The sequence below is a fragment of the Bufo gargarizans genome, chromosome 6, assembly GCF_014858855.1.
Source record: "Bufo gargarizans isolate SCDJY-AF-19 chromosome 6, ASM1485885v1, whole genome shotgun sequence".
Taxonomy (NCBI): domain Eukaryota; kingdom Metazoa; phylum Chordata; class Amphibia; order Anura; family Bufonidae; genus Bufo; species Bufo gargarizans.
In genome coordinates this window covers 266,879,437-266,903,603 of record NC_058085.1, presented here as the reverse complement: position 1 = coordinate 266,903,603, position 24,167 = coordinate 266,879,437, and the positions used below count along the sequence as shown (strand labels likewise).

Genomic DNA, 24,167 nt, shown 5'->3' with positions numbered 1-24,167 from the left:
CCAGCTCCTCCGCTGGGGTAGCCTGTGGGAAGTCCGGCTCTGGAGAAGAGGATAGGGGAGGGCAGAGGCCAACTGCGCACTGACCAGATGCCAGCTCTTCTGCCGGGGTAGCCTGTGAGGAGTCAGCCTCTAGACAAGAGGAGAGGGGAGGGCAGAGGCCGACTGCGCTCTGCCTAGATGCCAGCTCTTCCGCTGGGGTAGCCTGTGGGAAGTCCAGCTCTGGAGAAGAGGATAGGGGAGGGCAGAGGCCAACTGTGCTCTGACCAGATGCCAGCTCTTCCGCTGGGATGGGGCCAGGGAATCCTGCCCCCAAGACCTTGTTGCAGATCAGCTATGGAGAGGAGGGATCGCTTACCTCCTCCTCCTGGCATTCCTGAGGGGTTGGTGGGGAATCTGTACCGGCCGTCCAGCATCCTGGTAGGCCTGGTGCAGAGACTGCGGTCCCATCTGCCCCATCAGAGTTAGGGGTGCTGTCCCCCTGTGGTTGGGGAGAGAGACCGATTGTCTCCTCTCCATCCAAGGTACACTGCCGCTGGGGAATGGAGACGATGCTCTCCTCTCCCTGCAAAACATACTGCTGCTGGGGAGCAGGACCAACTGTCCCTACTCCCTGAAACTCCGGCTGCTGTTGGGGTTCTGGGCCGACTTTCCCAACACACAGAAAACACCTCAAAACCCCACACATCCCCATAATGTATACATCCATAGATAGCTCTGATCTGGATGAACAACATATCCAAAAATCATTTTACTGCCTAAATAAAGTACGCTAAAATTGTTTTTATTAAATTAATTATTAAAATTATCTGCAACAAAGTTAGGCTTGGTAGGGTGAAAGGGGATATCTCAGACTGATGATGCTGATCCCTACAATCATCCCTACCACTAGAACTCCAAAGTATAAGGAGTCAATAGTATGTAGCATGTTCCTCTACCAGCCTGGGGCAAAATAATAACATCCATACATAGGTACCTGATTGAAACAGTGAGTAATGTGACAGGTCTCCTAAGAGAGAGACACTGCACACCACACAATGTCAGGTAACACTACTAGGATAGTCCAATCCCCAGCCGGTGATAAAACATAGGAACAAGCCACTAGGCTCCTCCAGTCAGCAAGTCAGTCTGTAGCTGTTTCAACAGAAATAATTTGCTCGACGCGTTTCTCTTGTCCAACTTGTTTGTTGGTTCATCAGGAGCAAGTTACTAAAACCACTGTTGTCACTGTATGTCACCCTCTCACACCGGGTGCATCACAGAGCAACAGGGAGTTTTAGAAAATATCTGACTACATATAAGCTACATGCAGTTGGTATCGTGCACGTGGCTCTGTTTTGAACACCAAGCTCACTGTCACCGTTTAGATATTATCCCCTTACACTGGGGATGACGGTTGACATAGAACTCAGGAGCATTTTACGTTTTCACATGAGGTATGCTGAACGCCACTGATGACGTGCGTGCAGCAGAGAGCCTTCGGCAATGTGGCCGTACCCTGCGCGTAGCGCGGACTTGTTTAAATGGAGGAAACACCTCCCATCTATGAGGCCACCTCACCAGATGCCCAATCCGGAGCAGGACACGTTACCCGACTGCGCATCATTTCTCCCGTCGCAACCGGATGACGCGCATTCCATCCTGTCATCACTAGAGGACTAAGAAAGCTATCGCTCCACCCACCCATAAACGTCATCCATAGGGGAGGGGGAGAGACCGATGTCGGATGCCTTCTCCCTTTACTGCATCCATTATTGTAGTAAGAGGGAGGAAATATATCAAATCTGTAACGATTGCTAGAATTTCACATGTTTAGAGGGCATTGCTAATAGCAAGATGCATAGCCAGCAAGATGAACACTTCCAGTATTATAGTTATTAAAGGAGGATGATCACATACCTCCCATACTAAGTTACAATGAAGTGACAATATTGATGGAAAAGAAATGTACAGGAATAAACACCAGAAATATCCAATTTAGTACATCCAGTATCTATATAGGATATGACGGATCCCAAGGAGGCCAGCATATCACTACTCCACAAATGTCATATCATAAAAATGATTTCATGGCATAATGGAGAGTGATGTCAGCAAATAGAGGTCATTCAATAAAACAGGCAAAAGAAATCGTATCATTCAGGCCATTGGGTTTCACAGTGTTAAGAGTGAATGTCCACTGTGCCTCTTTCTTAAGCAGCAGCGTGTCGATGTCACCTCCCCTGGGTGGTGGCCTAACATGTTCTATATCTTGGAATTTAAAACAGTCCAAATTGCCAGGGTGGCAAGTGGCCACATGTTGTGCCACCGGGGTATCTCCAGAATTTTTAATTTTTAGGAGATGCTCACCAACACGCCTCCTAAATTCACGTTTCGTTTTGCCTGTATATTGAATACCACAGATACAAGTGGCCAAGTACACCACTCCAACTGTTCTACAATTAATGAAGGACTTGATAGAATATTCGTGTCCTGTAATGGAGCTCTTAAATTTAGTACGCAGGCTACTCACTGAAAATTGGGACATTTTGAAAACTGATCCGGATGTTGGTCATTTGGTAGGCAGTAGCCCCATGATCACATATAGACGAGGGGGCAATATCAGGGATAAATTGGTTCACAGTGCCTTCGTTACCCCCCAGGGATGCCACGTGGCTGGGAACCAACAGACCCATTGGCACCTATCAGTGTGGTAACTGCGTTGCTTGCAGAGCTATCTTGAAAAGTACTAAATTTAAGAGCTCCATTACAGGACACGAATATTCTATCAAGTCCTTCATTAATTGTAGAACAGTTGGAGTGGTGTACTTGGCCACTTGTATCTGTGGTATTCAATATACAGGCAAAACGAAACGTGAATTTAGGAGGCGTGTTGGTGAGCATCTCCTAAAAATTAAAAATTCTGGAGATACCCCGGTGGCACAACATGTGGCCACTTGCAACCCTGGCAATTTGGACTGTTTTAAATTCCAAGATATAGAACATGTTAGGCCACCACCCAGGGGAGGTGACATCGACACGTTGCTGCTTAAGAAAGAGGCACAGTGGACATTCACTCTTAAAGGGGTTGTCCGGGTTCAGAGCTGAACCCGGACATACCCTTATTTTCACCCCGGCAGCCCTCCTGAGCCTGGCATCGGAGCATCTCATGCTCCGATGCGCTCCAGTGCCCTGCGCTAGATCGCGCAGGGCACAGGCTCTTGTGCTTACAATAACACACTGCCGGGCGGTAACTTCCGCCCAGCAGTGTGTTCGGTGACGTCACCGGCTCTGAGGGGCGGGCTTTAGCTCTGCCCTAGCCGTTTTACTGGCTAGGGCAGAGCCAAATCCCGCCCATCAGTGCCGGTGACGTCACCGGGGTTCCTGTCAGCCCCATAGAGAGCCCCGGTACGTCACCGGAACTCAGAAAAATGCCTTTGCCCTGCGCGATTTAGCGCAGGGCAAAGGAGAGCATCGGAGCATGAACTGCTCCGATGCTCATGTCAGGGGGGCTGCCGGGGTGAAAATGGAGGGATGTCCAGGTTTAGCTCTGAACCTGGACAACCCCTTTAACACTGTGAAACCCAATGGCCTGAATGATACGATTTCTTTTGCCTGTTTTATTGAATGACCTCTATTTGCTGACATCACTCTCCATTATGCCATGAAATCATTTTTATGATATGACATTTGTGGAGTAGTGATATGCTGGCCTCCTTGGGATCCGTCATATCCTATATACATACTGGATGTACTAAATTGGATATTTCTGGTGTTTATTCCTGTACATTTCTTTTCCATCAATATTGTCACTTCATTGTAACTTAGTATGGGAGGTATGTGATCATCCTCCTTTAATAACTATAATACTGGAAGTGTTCATCTTGCTGGCTATGCATCTTGCTATTAGCAATGCCCTCTAAACATGTGAAATTCTAGCAATCGTTACAGATTTGATATATTTCCTCCCTCTTACTACAATAATGGATGCAGTAAAGGGAGAAGGCATCCGACATCGGTCTCTCCCCCTCCCCTATGGATGACGTTTATGGGTGGGTGGAGCGATAGCTTTCTTAGTCCTCTAGTGATGACAGGATGGAATGCGCGTCATCCGGTTGCGACGGGAGAAATGATGCGCAGTCGGGTGACGTGTCCTGCTCCGGATTGGGCATCTGGTGAGGTGGCCTCATAGATGGGAGGTGTTTCCTCCATTTAAACAAGTCCGCGCTACGAGCGGGGTACGGCCACATTGCCGAAGGCTCTCTGCTACACGCACGTCATCAGTGGCGTTCAGCATACCTCATGTGAAAACGTAAAATGCTCCTGAGTTCTATGTCAACCGTCATCCCCAGTGTAAGGGGATAATATCTAAACGGTGACAGTGAGCTTGGTGTTCAAAACAGAGCTACGTGCACGATACCAACTGCATGTAGCTTATATGTAGTCAGATATTTTCTAAAACTCCCTGTTGCTCTGTGATGCACCCGGTGTGAGAGGGTGACATACAGTGACAACAGTGGTTTTAGTAACTTGCTCCTGATGAACCAACAAACAAGTTGGACAAGAGAAACGCGTCGAGCAAATTATTTCTGTTGAAACAGCTACAGACTGACTTGCTGACTGGAGGAGCCTAGTGGCTTGTTCCTATGTTTTATCACCGGCTGGGGATTGGACTATCCTAGTAGTGTTACCTGACATTGTGTGGTGTGCAGTGTCTCTCTCTTAGGAGACCTGTCACATTACTCACTGTTTCAATCAGGTACCTATGTATGGATGTTATTATTTTGCCCCAGGCTGGTAGAGGAACTTGCTACATACTATTGACTCCTTATACTTTGGAGTTCTAGTGGTAGGGATGATTGTAGGGATCAGCATCATCAGTCTGAGATATCCCCTCTCACCCTACCAAGCCTAACTTTGTTGCAGATAATTTTAATAATTAATTTAATAAAAACAATTTTAGCGTACTTTATTTAGGCAGTAAAAAGATACACATTGAGTTAGTACGTAAACGCTACTGTGAATAATTAGTTAATTCTATATCCAAAAATCACCCAGATCCGAGTAGGGGTTCCCGAATTCCATGGAAGTCACATTTGGCCGGCCGCAAGCATGGCTTTCCTGCCCAAAACAGTTCCACAGATTTAAGCTGTGCGGCCGGTCTGTCTTCTCCTTTAAAGTTAGTATGGGCCATAATCCTGTGGCAAGAGGCTGGCAACCAGGCCCCTCCAAAACCCAGTGGTAAGGTTGGTTTCGCCACATCGCCATATGTTCGGCGAATCGCAAACGAGCAAAGGTCGCCACAAAACGACCACCGGGCGAACTGCAAGGCAATCTCTATGTAACATAACCTAATTATATATCTCTGTCTGCTGTATCTAACATGGGCTGATATGAACATGGCTACTGTAACTAACATGACCTGATATAAACATGGCTGCTGTATCTAACATGACCTATTATAAACATGGCTGCCGTATCTAACATGACCTGATATATACATGGCTTCTGTATCTTAAATGACCTGATATAAAGATGGCTGCAGTATCTAAGGCTACTTTCACACTAGCGTTCATAGGTCCGTTCGTGAGCTCCGTTTGAAGGAGCTCACGAGCGGACCCGAACGCCTCCGTCCAGCCCTGATAGAGTCTGAATGGAGCGGATCCGCTCAGACTGCATCGGTCTGGCAGCGTTCAGCCTCCGCTCCGCTCGCCTCCGCACGGACAGGCGGACAGCTGAACGCTGCTTGCAGCGTTCAGCTGTCCGCCTGGCCGTGCGGAGGCGAGCGGATCCGTTCAGACTTACAATGTAAGTCAATGGGAATGGATCCGCTTGAAGATGTCACCATATGGCTCAATCTTCAAGCGGATCCGTCCCCCATTGACTTTACATTGAAAGTCTGAATGGATCCGCTCAGGCTACTTTCACACTTAGAATTTTTTCTAAGTTATTAATGCAGACGGATCCGTACTGAACGGAGCCTCCGTCTGCATTAATATGATCGGATCCGTTCAGAACGGATCCGATCGAACGCTAGTGTGAAAGTAGCCTAATATATGTTTATATCAGATCATGTTATATATGGCAGCCATGTTTATACCAGGTCACGTTAGATACAGCAGCCATGTATATATCAGATCATGTTAGATACAGCAGCCATGTATATATCAGATCATGTTAGATACAGCAGCCATGTATACAGGTCCTTCTCAATAAATTAGCATATTGTGATAAAGTTCATTATTTTCTGTAATGTACTGATAAACATTAGACTTTCATATATTTTAGATTCATTACACACCAACTGAAGTAGTTCAAGCCTTTTATTGTTTTAATATTGATGATTTTGGCATACAGCTCATGAAAACCCAAAATTCCTATCTCAAAAAATTAGCATATCATGAAAAGGTTCTCTAAACGAGCTATTAACCTAATCATCTGAATCAACTAATTAACTCTAAATACCTGCAAAAGATTCCTGAGGCTTTTAAAAACTCCCAGCCTGGTTCATTACTCAAAACCGCAATCATGGGTAAGACTGCCGACCTGACTGCTGTTCAGAAGGCCATCATTGACACCCTCAAGCAAGAGGGTAAGACACAGAAAGAAATTTCTGAACGAATAGGCTGTTCCCAGAGTGCTGTATCAAGGCACCTCAGTGGGAAGTCTGTGGGAAGGAAAAAGTGTGGCAGAAAACGCTGCACAACGAGAAGAGGTGACCGGACCCTGAGGAAGATTGTGGAGAAGGACCGATTCCAGACCTTGGGGGACCTGCGGAAGCAGTGGACTGAGTCTGGAGTAGAAACATCCAGAGCCACCGTGTACAGGCGTGTGCAGGAAATGGGCTACAGGTGCCGCATTCCCCAGGTCAAGCCACTTTTGAACCAGAAACAGTGGCAGAAGCGCCTGACCTGGGCTACAGAGAAGCAGCACTGGACTGTTGCTCAGTGGTCCAAAGTACTTTTTTAGGATGAAAGCAAATTTTGCATGTCATTCGGAAATCAAGGTGCCAGAGTCTGGAGGAAGACTGGGAAGAGGGAAATGCCAAAATGCCTGAAGTCCAGTGTCAAGTACCCACAGTCAGTGATGGTCTGGGGTGCCATGTCAGCTGCTGGTGTTGGTCCACTGTGTTTTATCAAGGGCAGGGTCAATGCAGCTAGCTATCAGGAGATTTTGGAGCACTTCATGCTTCCATCTGCTGAAAAGCTTTATGGAGATGAAGATTTCATTTTTCAGCACGACCTGGCACCTGCTCACAGTGCCAAAACCACTGGTAAATGGTTTACTGACCATGGTATTACTGTGCTCAATTGGCCTGCCAACTCTCCTGACCTGAACCCCATAGAGAATCTGTGGGATATTGGGAAGAGAAAGTTGAGAGACGCAAGACCCAACACTCTGGATGAGCTTAACCCCTTAAGGACCGGGCTCATTTTCATCTTAAGGACCAGGCCATTTTTTGCAAATCTGACCAGTGTCACTTTAAGTGGTGATAACTTTAAAACGCTTTGACTTATCCAGGCCATTCTGAGATTGTTTTTTCGTCACATATTGTACTTCATGATACTAGTAAAAAAAAGTCAAAAAAATTAATTTTTTTGCATAATAAAATACCTAATTTACCAAAAATTTGGAAAAATTAGCAAATTTCAAAGTTTCAGTTTCTCTACTTCTGTAATACATAGTAATACCCCAAAAAATTGTGATGACTTAACATTCCCCATATGTCTACTTCATGTTTGAATTATTTTGGGAATGATATTTTATTTTTTGGGGATGTTACAAGGCTTAGAAGTTTAGAAGCAAATCTTGAAATTTTTCAGAAATTTACAAAAACCCAATTTTTAGGGACCACTACAGCTCTGAAGTCACTTTGCGAGGCTTACATAATAGAAACCGCCCAAAAATGACCCCATTCTATAAACTACACCCCTCAAGGTATTCAAAACTGATTTTACAAACTCCGTTAACCCTTTAGGTGTTGCACAAGAGTTATTGGCAAATGGGGATGAAATTTGAGAGTTTCATTTTTTTGCCTAATTTTCCATTTTAACCCATTTTTTCCACTAACAAAGCAAGGGTTAACAGCCAAACAAGACTGTATCTTTATTGCCCTGACTCTGCTGTTTACAGAAACACCCCATATGTGGCCATAAACTACTGTACGGCCACACAGCGGGGCGTAGAGTGAAAGGTGCGCCGTATGGTTTTTGGAAGCCAGATTTTGCTGGACAGTTTTTTTGACACCATGTCCCATTTGAAGCCCCCTGATGCACCCCTAGAGTAGAAACTCCATAAAAGTGACCCCATCTAAGAAACTACACCCCTCAAGGTATTCAAAACTGATTTTACAAACTCCGTTAACCCTTTAGGTGTTGCACAAGAGTTATTGGCAAATGGGGATGAAATTTGAGAATTTCATTTTTTTGCCTAATTTTCCATTTTAACCCATTTTTTCCACTAACAAAGCAAGGGTTAACAGCCAAACAAGACTGTATCTTTATTGCCCTGACTCTACTGTTTACAGAAACACCCCATATGTGGCCATAAACTACTGTACGGCCACACAGCGGGGCGTAGAGTGAAAGGTGCGCCGTATGGTTTTTGGAAGCCAGATTGTGCTGGACAGTTTTTTTGACACCATGTCCCATTTGAAGCCCCCCTGATGCACCCCTAGAGTAGAAACTCCATAAAAGTGACCCCATCTAAGAAACTACACCCCTCAAGGTATTCAAAACTGATTTTACAAACTTTGTTAACCCTTTAGGTGTTGCACAAGATTCAATGGAAAATAGAGATACAATTTCAAAATTTCACTTTTTGGGCAGATTTTCCATTTTAATATTTTTTTTCCAGTAACAAAGCAAGGGTTAACAGCCAAACAAAACTCATTATTTATGGCCCTGATTCTGTAGTTTACAGAAACACCCCATATGTGGTCGTAAACTACTGTACGGGCACACGGCAGGGCGCAGAAGGAAAGGAATGCCATACGGTTTTTGGAAGGCAGATTTTGCTGGACTGGTTTTTTGACACCATGTCCCATTTGGAGCCCCCCTGATGCCCCCCTAGAGTAGAAACTCCATAAAAGTGACCCCATCTAAGAAACTACACCCCTCAAGGTATTCAAAACTGATTTTACAAACTTTGTTAACCCTTTAGGTGTTGCACAAGATTCAATGGAAAATAGAGATACAATTTCAAAATTTCACTTTTTTGGCAGATTTTCCATTTTAATATTTTTTTTCCTGTAACAAAGCAAGGGTTAACAGCCAAACAAAACTCATTATTTATGGCCCTGATTCTGTAGTTTACAGAAACACCCCATATGTGGTCCTAAACTACTGTACGGGCACACGGCAGGGTGCAGAAGAAAAGGAATGCCATACGGTTTTTGGAAGGCAGATTTTGCTGGACTGGTTTTTTGACACCATGTCCCATTTGAAGCCCCCCTGATGCACCCCTAGAGTAGAAACTCCAAAAAAAGTGACCCCATTTTAGAAAGTACGGAATAGGGTGGCAGTATTGTTGGTACTAGTTTAGGGTACATATGATTTTTGGTTGCTCTATATTACACTTTTTGTGCGGCAAGGTAACAAGAAATAGCTTTTTTGGCATGTTTTTTTTTTTTGTTATTTACAACATTCATCTGACAGGTTAGATCACGTGGTAATTTTATAGAGCAGGTTGTCACGGACGCGGCGATACCTAATATGTATACAATTTTTTTTATTTATGTAAGTTTTATACAATAACTTCATTTTGAAAACCAAAAAATTGTTTAGTGTCTCCATAGTCTAAGAGCCATAGTTTTTTCAGTTTTTGGGTGATTATCTTGAGTAGGGTCTAATTTTTTGCGGGGTGAGATGACAGTTTGATTGGCACTATTTTGGGGTGCATATGACTTTTTGATCGCTTGCTATTACACTTTTTGTGACGTAAGATGGCAAAAAATTGCTTTTTTTACAGTTTTTTTTTTTTTTTTTTTACGGTGGTCACCTGAGGGGTTAGGTCATGTGATATTTATATAGAGCCGGTCGATACGGACGCGGCGATACCTAATATGTATACTTTATTTTTATTTATGTACATTTTACACAATGATTTTATTTTTGAAACCAAAAAAAATCATGTTTTAGTGTTTCCATAGTCTAAGAGCCATAGTTTTTTCAGTTTTTGGGCGATTATCTTGAGTAGGGTCTCATTTTTTGCGGGATGAGATGACGGTTTGATTGGTACTATTTTGGCGTACATGCGACTTTTTTGATCACTTTTATTACCTTTTTTGGGAAGTAAGGTGGGCAAAATTTCAATTTTCTCATAGTTTTTATTTTTTTATTTTTATGGCGTTCACTGTGCGGGGAAAGTAACATGACCATTTTATAGATCAGGTCGTTACGGACGCGGCGATACCTAATATGTGTAGTGTATTTTATTTTTTTAATTTTTATTCAGTGATAAATGTTTTTTTTTTTTATCTTAACTTTTTTCACTTTTTATTTGATTTTTTTGACCCAGACCCACTTGGTTCTTGAAGATCCAGTGGGTCTGATGTCTGTAAAATACAGAACAGAACCTATATTGGTTTCTGCACTGTATTTTACTTACACTGAACAGGTCTATGCTTTCAGCACAGATCTGTTCAGCACCATGGACAGCAGGACGCCTGATCAGGCGTCCTGTTGCCATGGGAACCTTCCCCGTCTGCTCAGTTATGGTCAGAACTTCGCAGACGGGGAAGGGTAAGGACGGGGTTCTGGGGGGGCTGTCTGGGGGCTCTCTCCTTCTCCCATCGGGGGGCTGCAAAGGCACAGCAGCCCCCCGATCGGAGAGGGAGGGAGCTCCCTCTTACTGTTAACCTTTTCCATACAGCGGTCCGTACGGACCGCTGTATGGAAAGGGTTAAACGGCTGACATCGCATCAACGATGTCAGCCGTTTATACCAGGGTGCCAGCAATGTGCTGGCACCCTGGTATACCCACTGTACACCAACGATTATGCAATGGGAGGCGGGCGGGGGATCGCGATCCCGCCTGCCGCACCGCCCGCCTCCCGCAACGCCCCCACTGCATGCGACACCCCCCCTGCACCACCCGCCGCCATCAAATCGTGCAGGGGTGCAGGGGGGGGGTTAACAATATTGATTTCGGGCACTCTGAAGTTTCTGATCCCCGCGGTCAGGGACCGCGGGGATCAGAAACGGCAAAAAGCGCAGCAAACCGCAGGTCTGAATTGACCTGCGGTTTTCTGCGATCGCCGATACGGGGGGGTCAAATGACCCCCCCCTGCGTTGTTACGGGATGCCGGCTGAATGATTTCAGCCGAAATCCCGTTCCGATTAACCCCAGCGGCGCCGGAATTAAGATTTTAAGTTAGGACGTACCGGTACGCCCTTGGTCCTTAAGGACTCGGGAAATAGGGCGTACCGGTACGCCCTATGTCCTTAAGGGGTTAAGGTCGCTATCGAAGCCTCCTGGGCCTCCATAACACCTCAGCAGTGCCACAGGCTGATTGCCTCCATGCCACGCCGCATTGAAGCAGTCATTTCTGCAAAAGGATTCCCGACCAAGTATTGAGTGCATAACTGAACATAATTATTTGAAGGTTGACTTTTTTTGTATTAAAAACACTTTTCTTTTATTGGTCGGATGAAATATGCTAATTTTTTGAGATAGGAAATTTGGGTTTTCATGAGCTGTATGCCAAAATCATCAATATTAGAACAATAAAAGGCTTGAACTACTTCAGTTGGTGTGTAATGAATCTAAAATATATGAAAGTCTAATGTTTATCAGTACATTACAGAAAATAATGAACTTTATCACAATATGCTAATTTTTTGAGAAGGACCTGTATATCAGATCATGTTAGATACAGCAGCTATGTATAGAGTGGATATAAAAAGTCTACACACCCCTGTTAAAATGTCAGGTTTCTGTGATGTAAAAAAAAATGAGGCAAAGATAAATCATTTCAGAACTTTTTCCACCTTTAATGTGACCTATAAACTGTACCACTCAATTGAAAAACTGAAATCTTTTAGGTGGAGGGAAGAAAACAAAAAAACTAAAATAATGTGGTTGCATAACTTATAACTGTGGATGTAGCTGTGTTCAGAATTAAGCAATCACATTCAAAATCATGTTACATAGGAGTCAGCATACACCTGCCATCATTTACAGGGCCTCTGAAAAACCCCAAATAAAGTTCAGCTGCTCTAGTTGGTCTTTCCTGAAATTTTCTTAGGGTACTTTCACACTAGCGTTTTTCTTTTCCGGCGCTGAGTTCTGTCCTAGGGGCTCAATACCAGAAAAGAACTGATCAGTTATATCCCCATGCATTCTGAATGGAGAGCAATCCGTTCAGTTTGCATCAGGATGTCTTCAGTTCAGTAGTTTTGACTGATCAGGCAAAAGAGAAAACCGTAGCATGCTACGGTTTTATCTCCGGCGAAAAAAACTGAAGACTTGCCTGAATGCCGAACCCGGCATTTTTCCCCATAGGAATGTATTAGTGCCGGATCCGGCATTCAAAATACCGGAATGCCGGATTCGTCCTTCTGGCCTGCGCAATCGCAGACCGGTAAAAATGTGAAAATAAATAAAAGACGGATCCGTCTCACAAATGCTTTCAGTCACATACAAATCACCGGATCACACTGCCGCTAGTGTGAAAGTAGCCTTAGGCCCCTTTCACACGGGCGTTGCGGATTGGGGCTGGATGCGTTCAGGGAACATGGTGCGATTTTGACACTAAAACAAGTCAGTTTTCACTGCGATTGCGTTCCATGTTTGCGTTTTTTCCACGCGGGTGCAAAACATTGTAATGCGTTTTGCACGCGTGTGAGAAAAATCGGCATGTTTGGCACCCAGACCCAAACCCAGACTTCTTCACAGAAGTTCGGGTTTGGGATTGATGTTCTGTAGATTGTATTATTTTCCCTTATAACATGGTTATAAGGGAAAATAATAGCATTCTGAATACATGGCTGCTGTATCTAACGTGACCTGAGATTTACATGGCTGCTCTATCTAACATGACCTGATATATACATGGCTGCTGTATCTAACATGACCTGATATATACATGGCTGCTGTATCTAACATGACCTGATATATACATGGCTGCTGTATCTAATGTGACCTGAGATTTACATGGCTGCTCTATCTAACATGACCTGATATATACATGGCTGCTGTATCTATCGTGACCTGATATATACATGGCTGCTGTATCTAACGTGACCTGATATATACATGGCTGCTGTATCTAACGTGACCTGATATATACATGGCTGCTGTATCTAATGTGACCTGATATATACATGGCTGCTGTATCTAACGTGACCTGAGATTTACATGGCTGCTCTATCTAACATGACCTGATATATACATGGCTGCTGTATCTAACATGACCTGATATATACATGGCTGCTGTATCTAACATGACCTGATATATACATGGCTGCTGTATCTAATGTGACCTGAGATTTACATGGCTGCTCTATCTAACATGACCTGATATATACATGGCTGCTGTATCTATCGTGACCTGATATATACATGGCTGCTGTATCTAACGTGACCTGATATATACATGGCTTCTGTATCTAACGTGACCTGATATATACATGGCTGCTGTATCTAACATGACCTGATATATACATGGCTGCTGTATCTAATGTGACCTGATATATACATGGCTGCTGTATCTAACGTGACCTGATATATACATGGCTGCTGTATCTAACATGACCTGATATATACATGGCTGCTGTATCTAACATGACCTGATATATACATGGCTGCTGTATCTAATGTGACCTGAGATTTACATGGCTGCTCTATCTATCGTGACCTGATATATACATGGCTGCTCTATCTAACATGACCTGATATATACATGGCTGCTGTATCTAACATGACCTGATATATACATGGCTGCTGTATCTAATGTGACCTGAGATTTACATGGCTGCTCTATCTAACATGACCTGATATATACATGGCTGCTGTATCTAACGTGACCTGATATATACATGGCTGCTGTATCTAACGTGACCTGATATATACATGGCTGCTGTATCTAACGTGACCTGAGATTTACATGGCTGCTGTATCTAACGTGACCTGATATATACATGGCTGCTGTATCTAACGTGACCTGATATATACATGGCTGCTGTATCTAACGTGACCTGATATATACATGGCTGCTGTATCTAACCTAAACATGTCTGCTGCATCTAACATGACCTGTTATAAACATACAGCAGCCATGTATATATCAGGTCATGTTTAGCTATATCAGCCATGTTTGTATCAGTTCTGACATCTTATTGGTTACTGAAGTGATGTCTAATCTCCCTGTAAAGATGGCTGTCTGGGCTAACATAGAATGTGGCAAAGGACTAGGTTTGGCCGCCACTCTATTTCTGTATTGCTAATAGGGATGATCTGCTTGTATTTGGTTCCCTAGGCAACCAGACTGCTGCAGCCTCGTTTTAGCCTCTCTTACTGCGGCGGGGGCTGCCGGGATATGTAGTCCCGTCCAAAGCTTTACGTCCGATTAAGCGTTTGCTTTGAACTACAATTCCCGACAACATCCGTTGCTCCTGCTTGTGACAGTCCTCTGCGATGGCGGAGCCTGAGAGAGCCCGTTCTGGGAAGGAGGATGGGGGCAATGAAAGGTGAGAGGGGGACTGGGAGAGGGAGGAGAAAGAGTTACCATGGAGATAGGTTACATTGGTTGGGAATATTACTACAGTAACGGAGAAGTAGACGATGCGGGATGCGGGGAGCTGCTGCTGTGTCACTGTATCTCTACAGGCGGCGCTGGTGGAACTACACATCCCAGCAGGTCCTGTCAGCAAGGTGGAATGATGAGACTTGTAGTTCCACAACAAGGAGTCTCAAAGTCATTGGTACCACAGAGCCTTACTCAGTTTCTGTGCTGTGATCCTTCAGACATTTTTGCAGTGTATTTATTGCCCCCACCCATGTGTTTTTTTGTTTTTTGCACTTTCTATTACATCCTGCAGGTGGCGGTGGTCAGGGTTCATATATGGTGCCATTTTTAGATTGTGGCAGTTGACTGGTCTGGTCAGGGGTACTAGAAATGCTGTGCAATTAAGGAGGTGGTCTCGGCTCGGGGGTCTTGGGGAAAGTCAGGGGTGGAATGGAAACTCCTGGAAAAAATAAAAGTGGCCACATGTAGTAGGCGGAGCCAACACTAAGTAGGCGGGGTCAGCAGTACCACCCTGGAAGAACCAAATACCACAGTACAGCACAAAATGCCACCCCAGCAGAACCAATACCACAGTGCAGCATAGAATACTGCCCCAGCAGAACCAATACCACAGTAAAGCACAAAATGCCACCCCAGCAGAACCAATACCACAGTGCAGCATAGAATACTGCCCCAGCAGAACCAATACCACAGTACAGCACAAAATGCCACCCCAGCAGAACCAATACCACAGTGCAGCACAGAATACTGCCCCAGCAGAACCAATACCACAGTACAGCACAGAATACTGCCCCAGCAGAACCAATACCACAGTGCAGCACAGAATACTGCCCCAGCAGAACCAATACCACAGTGCAGCACAGAATACTGCCCCAGCAGAACCAATACCACAGTGCAGCATAGAATACTGCCTCAGTAGAACCACTACCACAGTGCAGCACAGAATACCGCCTCAGCAGAACCAATACCACAGTGCAGCACAGAATACTGCCTCAGCAGAACCAATACCACCGTGCAGCACAGAATACCGCCTCAGCAGATCCAATACCTCAGTGCAGCACAGAATACTGCCTCAGCAGCACCAATACCACAGTGCAGCACAGAATACCGCCTCAGCAGAACCAATACCACAGTGCAGCACAGAATACCGCCTCAGCAGAACCAGATACCACAGTGTAGCACAGAATACCGCCTCAACAGAACCAATACCACAGTGCAGCACAGAATACCGCCATAGCAGAACCAGATACCACAGTGCAATACTGCTCTAGCAGAACCAAATACCACAGTGCAGCACAGAATACTGCCTCAGCGGAACCAAATACCACAGTGCAGCACAGAATACTGCCTCAGCGGAACCAGATACCACAGTGCAGCACAAAATACTGCTCCAGCAGAACCAATACCACAGTGCAGCACAGAATACTGCCTCAGCAGAACCAATACCACAGTGCAGCACAGAATACCACCCCAACAGAACCAATACCACAGTGCAGCACAGAATACCGCCATAGCAGAACCAGATACCACAGTGCAATACTGCTCTAGCAGAACCAAATACCACAGTGCAGCACAGAATACTGCCTCAGCGGAACCAAATACCACAGTGCAGCACAGAATACTGCCTCAGCGGAACCAGATACCACAGTGCAGCACAAAATACTGCTCCAGCAGAACCAATACCACAGTGCAGCACAGAATACTGCCTCAGCAGAACCAATACCACAGTGCAGCACAGAATACCACCCCAGCAGAACCAATACCACAGTGCAGCACAGAATACTGCCTCAGCAGAACCAATACCACCGTGCAGCACAGAATACTGCCCCAGCAGATCCAATACCTCAGTGCAGCACAGAATACTGCCTCAGCAGCACCAATACCACAGTGCAGCACAGAATACCGCCTCAGCAGAACCAATACCACAGTGCAGCACAGAATACCGCCTCAGCAGAACCAGATACCACAGTGTAGCACAGAATACCGCCTCAACAGAACCAATACCACAGTGCAGCACAGAATACCGCCATAGCAGAACCAGATACCACAGTGCAGCACAAAATACTGCTCTAGCAGAACCAAATACCACAGTGCAGCACAGAATACTGCCTCAGCGGAACCAAATACCACAGTGCAGCACAGAATACTGCCTCAGCGGAACCAGATACCACAGTGCAGCACAAAATACTGCTCCAGCAGAACCAATACCACAGTGCAGCACAGAATACTGCCTCAGCAGAACCAATACCACAGTGCAGCACAGAATACTGCCCCGGCAGAACCAATACCACAGTGCAGCACAGAATACTGCCCCGGCAGAACCAATACCACAGTACAGCACAGAATACTGCCCCGGCAGAACCAATACCACAGTGCAGCACAGAATACTGCCCCAGCAGAACCAATACCACAGTGCAGCACAGAATACTGCCGCAGCAGAACCAATACCACAGTGCAGCACAGAATACTGCCTCAGCTGTCCGCATCCGTATGTTTGTTCAAAAAAGATACAGTAGAACATGTCCTATTCTTGTCTTTTTTGCATACGGAACAGGAAAATGTGCGACGCACACAGCTGTTATCCATGTTTTGGGGATCTGTGATTTGCGTGAGGCCTCAGTGTGGGCAAAACATATCCGGAAAAGAGAGGTTTGTGCTGCTGAAGTGTTTAACTGACGGGGGATTGTCTAGACTGGATACAACGGGAACAGAAGTATTGGGGGGAGATTTAGCAACACTGGTGTAAAGCAGAACTGGCTTAGTTGCCCATAGCAACCAATCAGATTCCACCTTTCATTTTTCAGAGCTCCTTTGGAAAACATAAGGTAGAATCTGATTGGTTGCTATGGGCAACTAAGGCTACTTTCACACTAGCGTTCGGCTGTCCGCTTGTGAGCTCCGTTTGAAGGGGCTCACAAGCGGACCCGAACGCTTCCGTCCAGCCCCAATGCATTCTGAGTGGACGTTGATCCGCTCAGAATGCATCAGTCTGGCGGCGTTCAGCCTCCGCTCCGCTCAGCAGGCGGACACCTGAACGCTGCTTGCAGCGTTCGGGTGTCCGCCTGGCCGTGCGGAGGCAAGCGGATCCGTCCAGACTTACAATGTAAGTCAATGGGGACGGATCCGTTTGAAGATGGCACACTATGGCTCAATCTTCAAATGGATCCGTCCACCATTGACTTTCAACGTAAAAGTCTGGACGGATCCGCTCAGGCTACTTTCACACTTAGAAAATTTTATACAATATAATGCAGACGGATCCGTTCTGAACGGAGCCACCGTCTGCATTATTTGAGCGGATCTGTTCAGAACGGATCCGCTCTGAACGCTAGTGTGAAAGTAGCCTAAGCCAGTTCTACTTTGCACCAGTGTTGCTAAATCTCCCCCATTGGGTCTGTTCTGATTTTTGGCCTCTGGAGGGGAAACAAGAATGTTCCTGTTTACAGACAGCAAGCTGAGATCTTGAAAAATGGAAAATCAGTTGATGATGTTGCCAGGGTATAGTGATGGCGGAAACCACTGCATAAAATATATCATTACTGGGGGATACTTCTGGAGAGGATGGGGGTTGTACTCCAGTGATGTCACCATGGGTTGGATTACAGCATTCTTGTCTGTAGCAGATGTCACCGGCGCTGACAGATGAGTCCTCATGCTGTGCAAGGTTTGACCTAAATTTTCTCATTCCATCACGCTGAGCGACCGCCACTTCTGAGGTGACCTCTGGACACGGAGAGTACAACCCCCTTTAAAACTAAATTTGGGGTCTACTGCTTGGGATCAGTTGGCATTGGCTCCGAGCTGTGTACTAGCTTGTCTCTGAGGGCCACAGATCATGGGAAGTAAGGGGTCCTATGAGAGTAGCGAATGTGACTGATCAGTCCCAGAAATAGCACCTCTCTTATTCATGGGCCATTTGTGGTATTGCAGCTTAGCCCCCTTCACTTTTAGGAGGTGCAGCGCCTCACACAACTCATGGACAAGTGTGCCGCCGTTTCTGGAAGAAAGCAGCCATGTTTTTTTATTCTATATAAACCCCTTTAAAAGGGATGTAAACTTTTGCTGAGACGACGCTGGTGCGGCAGCGCGTCTCTGAGAGCTCTGCTCCTGCTCAGCTATTTCTGCATCAGTGCGGAGCCATAGAAAGTATTTGGGATCCGTTGACCACGTACTGGAAAAGCTGAGCAGAGCCGATGAAACCTGGAGGTGTAGAGCTCTCTGGATTCGGTAAACTTTCAGGTCCCCTTTTAAACTTAAAGGGATATTCTGCTTCTTACCAGTTATCCCCTATCCACAGAATAGGGAATAACTATGTGATCAGAGGGGGTCCTACTGCTGGGACCCCCAATGATCACAAGAATGGGCGACAGCTCGGGCATGCGCAAAGCCGCTTCATTTATCTCTATGGGAGTTAGGGAGATAGACGAGTACAGCGCTCCGCTATTTCTCGAACACCCATACAGATGAATTGAGTTGCAGAGTATGGGGTCCCTGTTTTTATGATTGGTGGGGGTCCCAGTGGTAGGACCCTTATCAAGCTAAGGCACCATGCACACAACTGTATTTTCGGTTCACATTTGATCCATATTTTTGGTGGATTGTGCACCGGACTCATTGATTTCAATGGGACCGCCAAAATGCCAGAGTGCACCACATACCACCGTCCAGCAAAAAGCATAGAACATGTCCTATTCTTGTCCGTTGTGTTGTTTTTATCATAGGACAGGACATGCGGAAGGCGAAAATGTTGGACACACCTTGCTGGTATCCGTGTTTAACAGATCGCAAAACGGATATGGTTGTGTGCTTGAGGCCTAATAATTATCCCTATGGTAAAAAACAGAATACCCCTTTATAGTCTAACCTGACAGGTGGATTGGGGTCCCAGCAGCGAGATCGCCCCTGTTCTTTACTTGTCAGAGGTTGGTATGAGGACAAGGACTAGGACCAGGCTGTTTCTTTAGCCCAGCGAATTCCTGAAAATGCCATGGGATGCAGCATGATATTGGGCATTATGGGCGCTAATATTAGCCAACAACAATCTAATAAAAAAATAAAAAAAAGTTTACATCACAAAAACACACATCCGACAACGTAATTTTAATGGAAACCCCATTACTAGCAGCAGGTAGACCTGAGTCCGGATACCCGTGGCAGTAGGGCACATACACCGCACCACGAGGAAAGTCTCTCCAGTCATCTCCGGCACAAAACCATGTGTTCCGTCCTCAATAAACGACCTATTCCATTCAATGGCCCCGAAAAAGAGGTGGACATCCGCATCCGTATGTCTGTTTCGCAAAAGGATAGAGCTTCTCTTATTCTTGTCCATTTTGTGGACAAGGATAAGACATTTCTACAGGAGTTAAAAAAAGAAATGGCGGCATGCATGCGGCCGGTATTCGTGTTTTACAGATACGCAGTTTTTAGTTAGAAACAATCTGTTTCTTTTTGATCAGTGACGATCAGGATGATTCGTTTCTTCATTGACAGTCACCGTTACATGTCCAGCCGCCATTAGTCATGATCACACATGTTTGATGTGATTGGTTCTGTGTGTTTGCACTGCCATGTTACCCTATTTATATCCTCCGGGCTATTAATATCAGTCTGGAACAGAATCCCTACTTGAGAGGGGCACACAGGATTTTCTCAGGATGAATCTGCCCCTGTGCCCCAGTTCGGGGGTGACGGGGTCCTGGAATCTGGGGGCACACACCAGGTGAGTGCTACTTAAGTGCTGTGTGCGCACTCCTGGGTGACTCTTCCTCACCCTCTAATGCTTGGCACCTGCAGTAGTCGGCCTGTGTACTGTGGTGCCCTACCTCCCGTCACATGGCAGTGCCCGGCTGCACGCTGGTACCCTCTTCTCCGCAGCTCTTGTTTATGTTGCTGTGTGTCAAGACTGTTATGTGACTACTTTAGCCGGGGCCATGACGGACACTTTTAGAAGCTTGGAGGATCATGTGACGTCTCCACCGCCATCATCCCTTCTCTGCACTAAATAACCTGCTGTCCTGCAGAGAAGCATGTGGTAAGAAATAGGATGGAGCCGTATCGTCTGCTGGGCTCTGATTTCATACTGGATGCGGCTTCAGGGCTGCTGGGAGGGGAGGATGATGTGTAGCATGACGCGTTGGTATTAGAAGCTGGGGACAGTTCGGTTATTTTCTGTTTGAGTTTACTTCATTTACTTTAAAGCGGGGATGCTCAACCTGCGACCCTCCAACTGTTGCAAAACTACAACTCCCAGCATGCCCTAATAGCTGTAGGCTGTCCAGGCATGCTGGGAGTTGTAGTTTTGCAACAGCTGGAGGGCTGCAGATTGGGCATCCCTGCTTTAAAGGGTCTTTAACTACTCTGTGTATTGCCATTTAATCCATAAGGTCATCTCCGCCTGCGTATACTTAGGGTATGGGGCAATGATGTGGAAGTGCGGCACTGTTGTGCTGTAGATGGTTCTGATACAGTCGTATCCATTGTGACACTCGAGCAGTGTCATTAGCCACAGGTATGCCAGTATATCGTCCGTTTGGCTCACGTTTGCCCGTTATATGGTGATGTACTGTTGGTGTATTGTTTTATAAAGCTTAGAAACAAAGTTAAAGGGGTAGCGTGCCTTCTGCTTAGGGCTCATTCAGACGGCCGTATGCTGTCCGCAAAAATGTGGATCCATTTTTTTGCGGATTAGATGCTGTCCCATTCATTTCAATAGGGCCCTTTTCTTCCATTGCACGGCTCAGCAAAAAAATGAAACATGTCCTATACTTGACCGTGAAAATCAGGACATGGCCCTAAAGTCTATGGATCAGCAAAAAAATTGAATGCAGTCAGTTTTTTAGCGGACATGCTGAACTGTCCGCAAAAAAAACGGATAAGCATTTTTGCGGTCAGCCTACGGCTGTCTGAATGAACCCTTAAAATTCAGTAGAAGCCAACCCACCGCCCATAGGTGCCGTATGTGAACAGATCTCTGCGCACAAGTTGGTGGAGATGATGTGAGCGCATCCCCGACTGCGTCCATTCTGCTGCACAGGCACAGAAAGCATTTAGTGCAAATACGACAGACTCTGTGCCTGCGCAGTCGAGGACACAGCGGGGAAGGTGGTAAGTAACTGACTGGTGGTAAGGAATTGACCGCCACCATGGAAGTTGTGGATGTGCTGTTCGTTTTACATACCCATGGGCAGCAGGTTGGCTTCTACAGGCTGACTGGAGTAAGAAATGGGCTATTCTATCACTACATACTGTATGCTATAAGTCAATGTATGGCATTTCAGAAATGTATTCAGAAAGTCTGGATCCAATGGAAACGTCTGTAGACAGAGAGGTCAGGATATAGGTGGTTGTGTCTTTTCTCTGCTGTTGTACATACCTCTTGCTGTTAGTTTGGAGAAAATTGCAAAGAACCTGCAGCAAAAAACGGAAGTATTATAATAATTATCTTGTTGTACATAGGGGCAGTATTATAGGAGTTATATTACTGTACATGGGGACAGTGTTATAGGAGTTATATTCTTTTACATAGTGGGTAGTATTATAGTAGTTATATTCTTGTACATAGGGGGTAGTATTTTGTACGTAGGAGAAGTATTATAGGAGTTATGTCCTTGTGCATGCTGGCAGTATTATTGTAGCTATATTATATAGCAGCTATAGATATGTAAAACCTTTTTTCCACAGATGTACACCTATATGAGGGAGAGATAGCTATGACATTTGCCCTAATGATTCCAGGTAGTTTGCAGACTACACTATAATTACTGGTGAAAATACAAGGAAACTTGAAAGAAACCCCAATAAATCCCCCAAACGAAAGTGAGAGCATTGCCTTCGATAATGTCTGTCTACGGAAATGACGATTTACAATTCTTCCGACACAGGACCGTGAAGCAGATCTGCGCTTTAAACTGTTAGGACATTGCAGCAGTAAAGCAGTTTTTTACATTGCACAGTCCTCCCTTTCTTACAGTATGGCAGAAGGTCACCAGTTCTATGCACCTTAAAGCATGTTCAGATAGCAGAGGGTTCATGCTGTATAATTAGACATTTCTGATCATTGTCATCCTTTATGTTCTCTCCAGCAGCGTAGACTCAGGTCATAACTTACTACCGCCGGTCAGCCCTGGACGATCCAGCAGAAGGAGGACGACCAGCCAGTGTAAGTCCGAGCCCCCTCTCCTTCGAACCAGCAAGAGGACCATCTACACAGCAGGGCGACCACCGTGGTACAACGAGCATGGGACACAATCGAAGGAGGCTTTTGTGATTGGTAAGACTTTGTGGTATTGATGCAACAGCAGATTTGACTTTCTCTACCACCATGGGAGCTTTAGACAGAGCAGATGGCCACTGTAGGAGAAATGTTTAGCCCTCTAATTTAAAGTTCTATGTTTGCAATGTGTATCAGGAGCCTGATCTCTTGAAGGACAGCACGGTGGCTCACTGGTTAGCATTGCTGCCTTGCAGCGCTGGGACTCCAAGCACAAATCCGACCATGGTCAACATCTGCATAGAGTTTGTATGTTCTATGTTTGTGTGGGTTTCCTCCAGGTTCTCTACTTCCTCACACACTCCAAAAATATACTAAGCAGTGAATTGGATTTCTTTGAAATTTACCTTAGTGGGTGTTGGGAATTAGGGCCTGTATGGCAGCCACTGACCTTCCCAGGTTGCTTCTGTTTTGTAGTAGCCAGTGTCACACACAGAAATATATAGAGAAGCACTGGGTGGCACTGCTCAGCGCCGGAATGTCTATCGAAATAGGAGAAAACATGGTGGAATAATGGACCCTGATGGAGTAGTGGTGGTGCTCAGTCCCAAGGACACAGTTCACAATAATCTCCAGAATGAAGTAATGATGATGGCACTCACTATAATCGTTCAAATGGTCTTTATTTTCATCCAAAACATTATGCAATGGCAGCAGGGGTGCAGAGCACCACACAGCCACCATAGTCAGTGATGGCCGTTTTGCGTCAACATGCTTCCTCAGGCCTTCCTGAGGAAGGTTCTGCTCTAAAACATAGAAAATGTAATGGGCCATCCCCCAGTCTCAGATCCTTAGAGACGTACAGTCAGGTCCATGAATATTGGGACATCGACACAATTCTAACACTTTTGGCTCTATACACCACCACAATGGATTTGAAATAAAATGAACAAGATGTGCTTTAACTGCAGACTGTCAGCTTTACATCCAAATCAGGTGAACGGTGTAGGAATTACAACAGTTTGCATATGTGCCTCCCACTTGTTAAGGAACCAAAAGTAATGGGACAATTGGCTTCTCAGCTGTTCCATGGCCAGGTGTGTGCTATTCCCTCATTATCCCAATTATAATGAGCAGATAAAAGGTCCAGAGTTCATTTCAAGTGTGCTATTTGCATTTGGAATCTGTTGCTGTCAACTCTCAAGATGAGATCCAAAGATCTGTCACTAT

At 45.4% G+C, this 24,167-nt stretch overlaps 1 protein-coding gene across 8 annotated transcripts in view; it reads left to right on the top strand.

The window, feature by feature from the left end:
• Positions 1–24,167, top strand: part of UCKL1 (uridine-cytidine kinase 1 like 1) — a 69,249-nt gene that overhangs the window by 19,350 nt on the left and 25,732 nt on the right. Inside the window, exons 1-2 of one of the 8 annotated variants that reach the window (XM_044296827.1) lie at positions 14,497–14,666; positions 22,813–22,997. In XM_044296827.1, the coding sequence (XP_044152762.1) occupies positions 14,614–14,666; positions 22,813–22,997 (238 nt within the window). In that variant the 5' untranslated portion in view covers positions 14,497–14,613. Of the gene's footprint in view, positions 1–14,496; positions 14,667–20,319; positions 20,448–20,520; positions 20,760–22,809; positions 22,998–24,167 lie in introns of those variants that run through there. The other 7 variants (XM_044296826.1, XM_044296824.1, XM_044296825.1 and 4 more) reach the window with 7 other exon arrangements.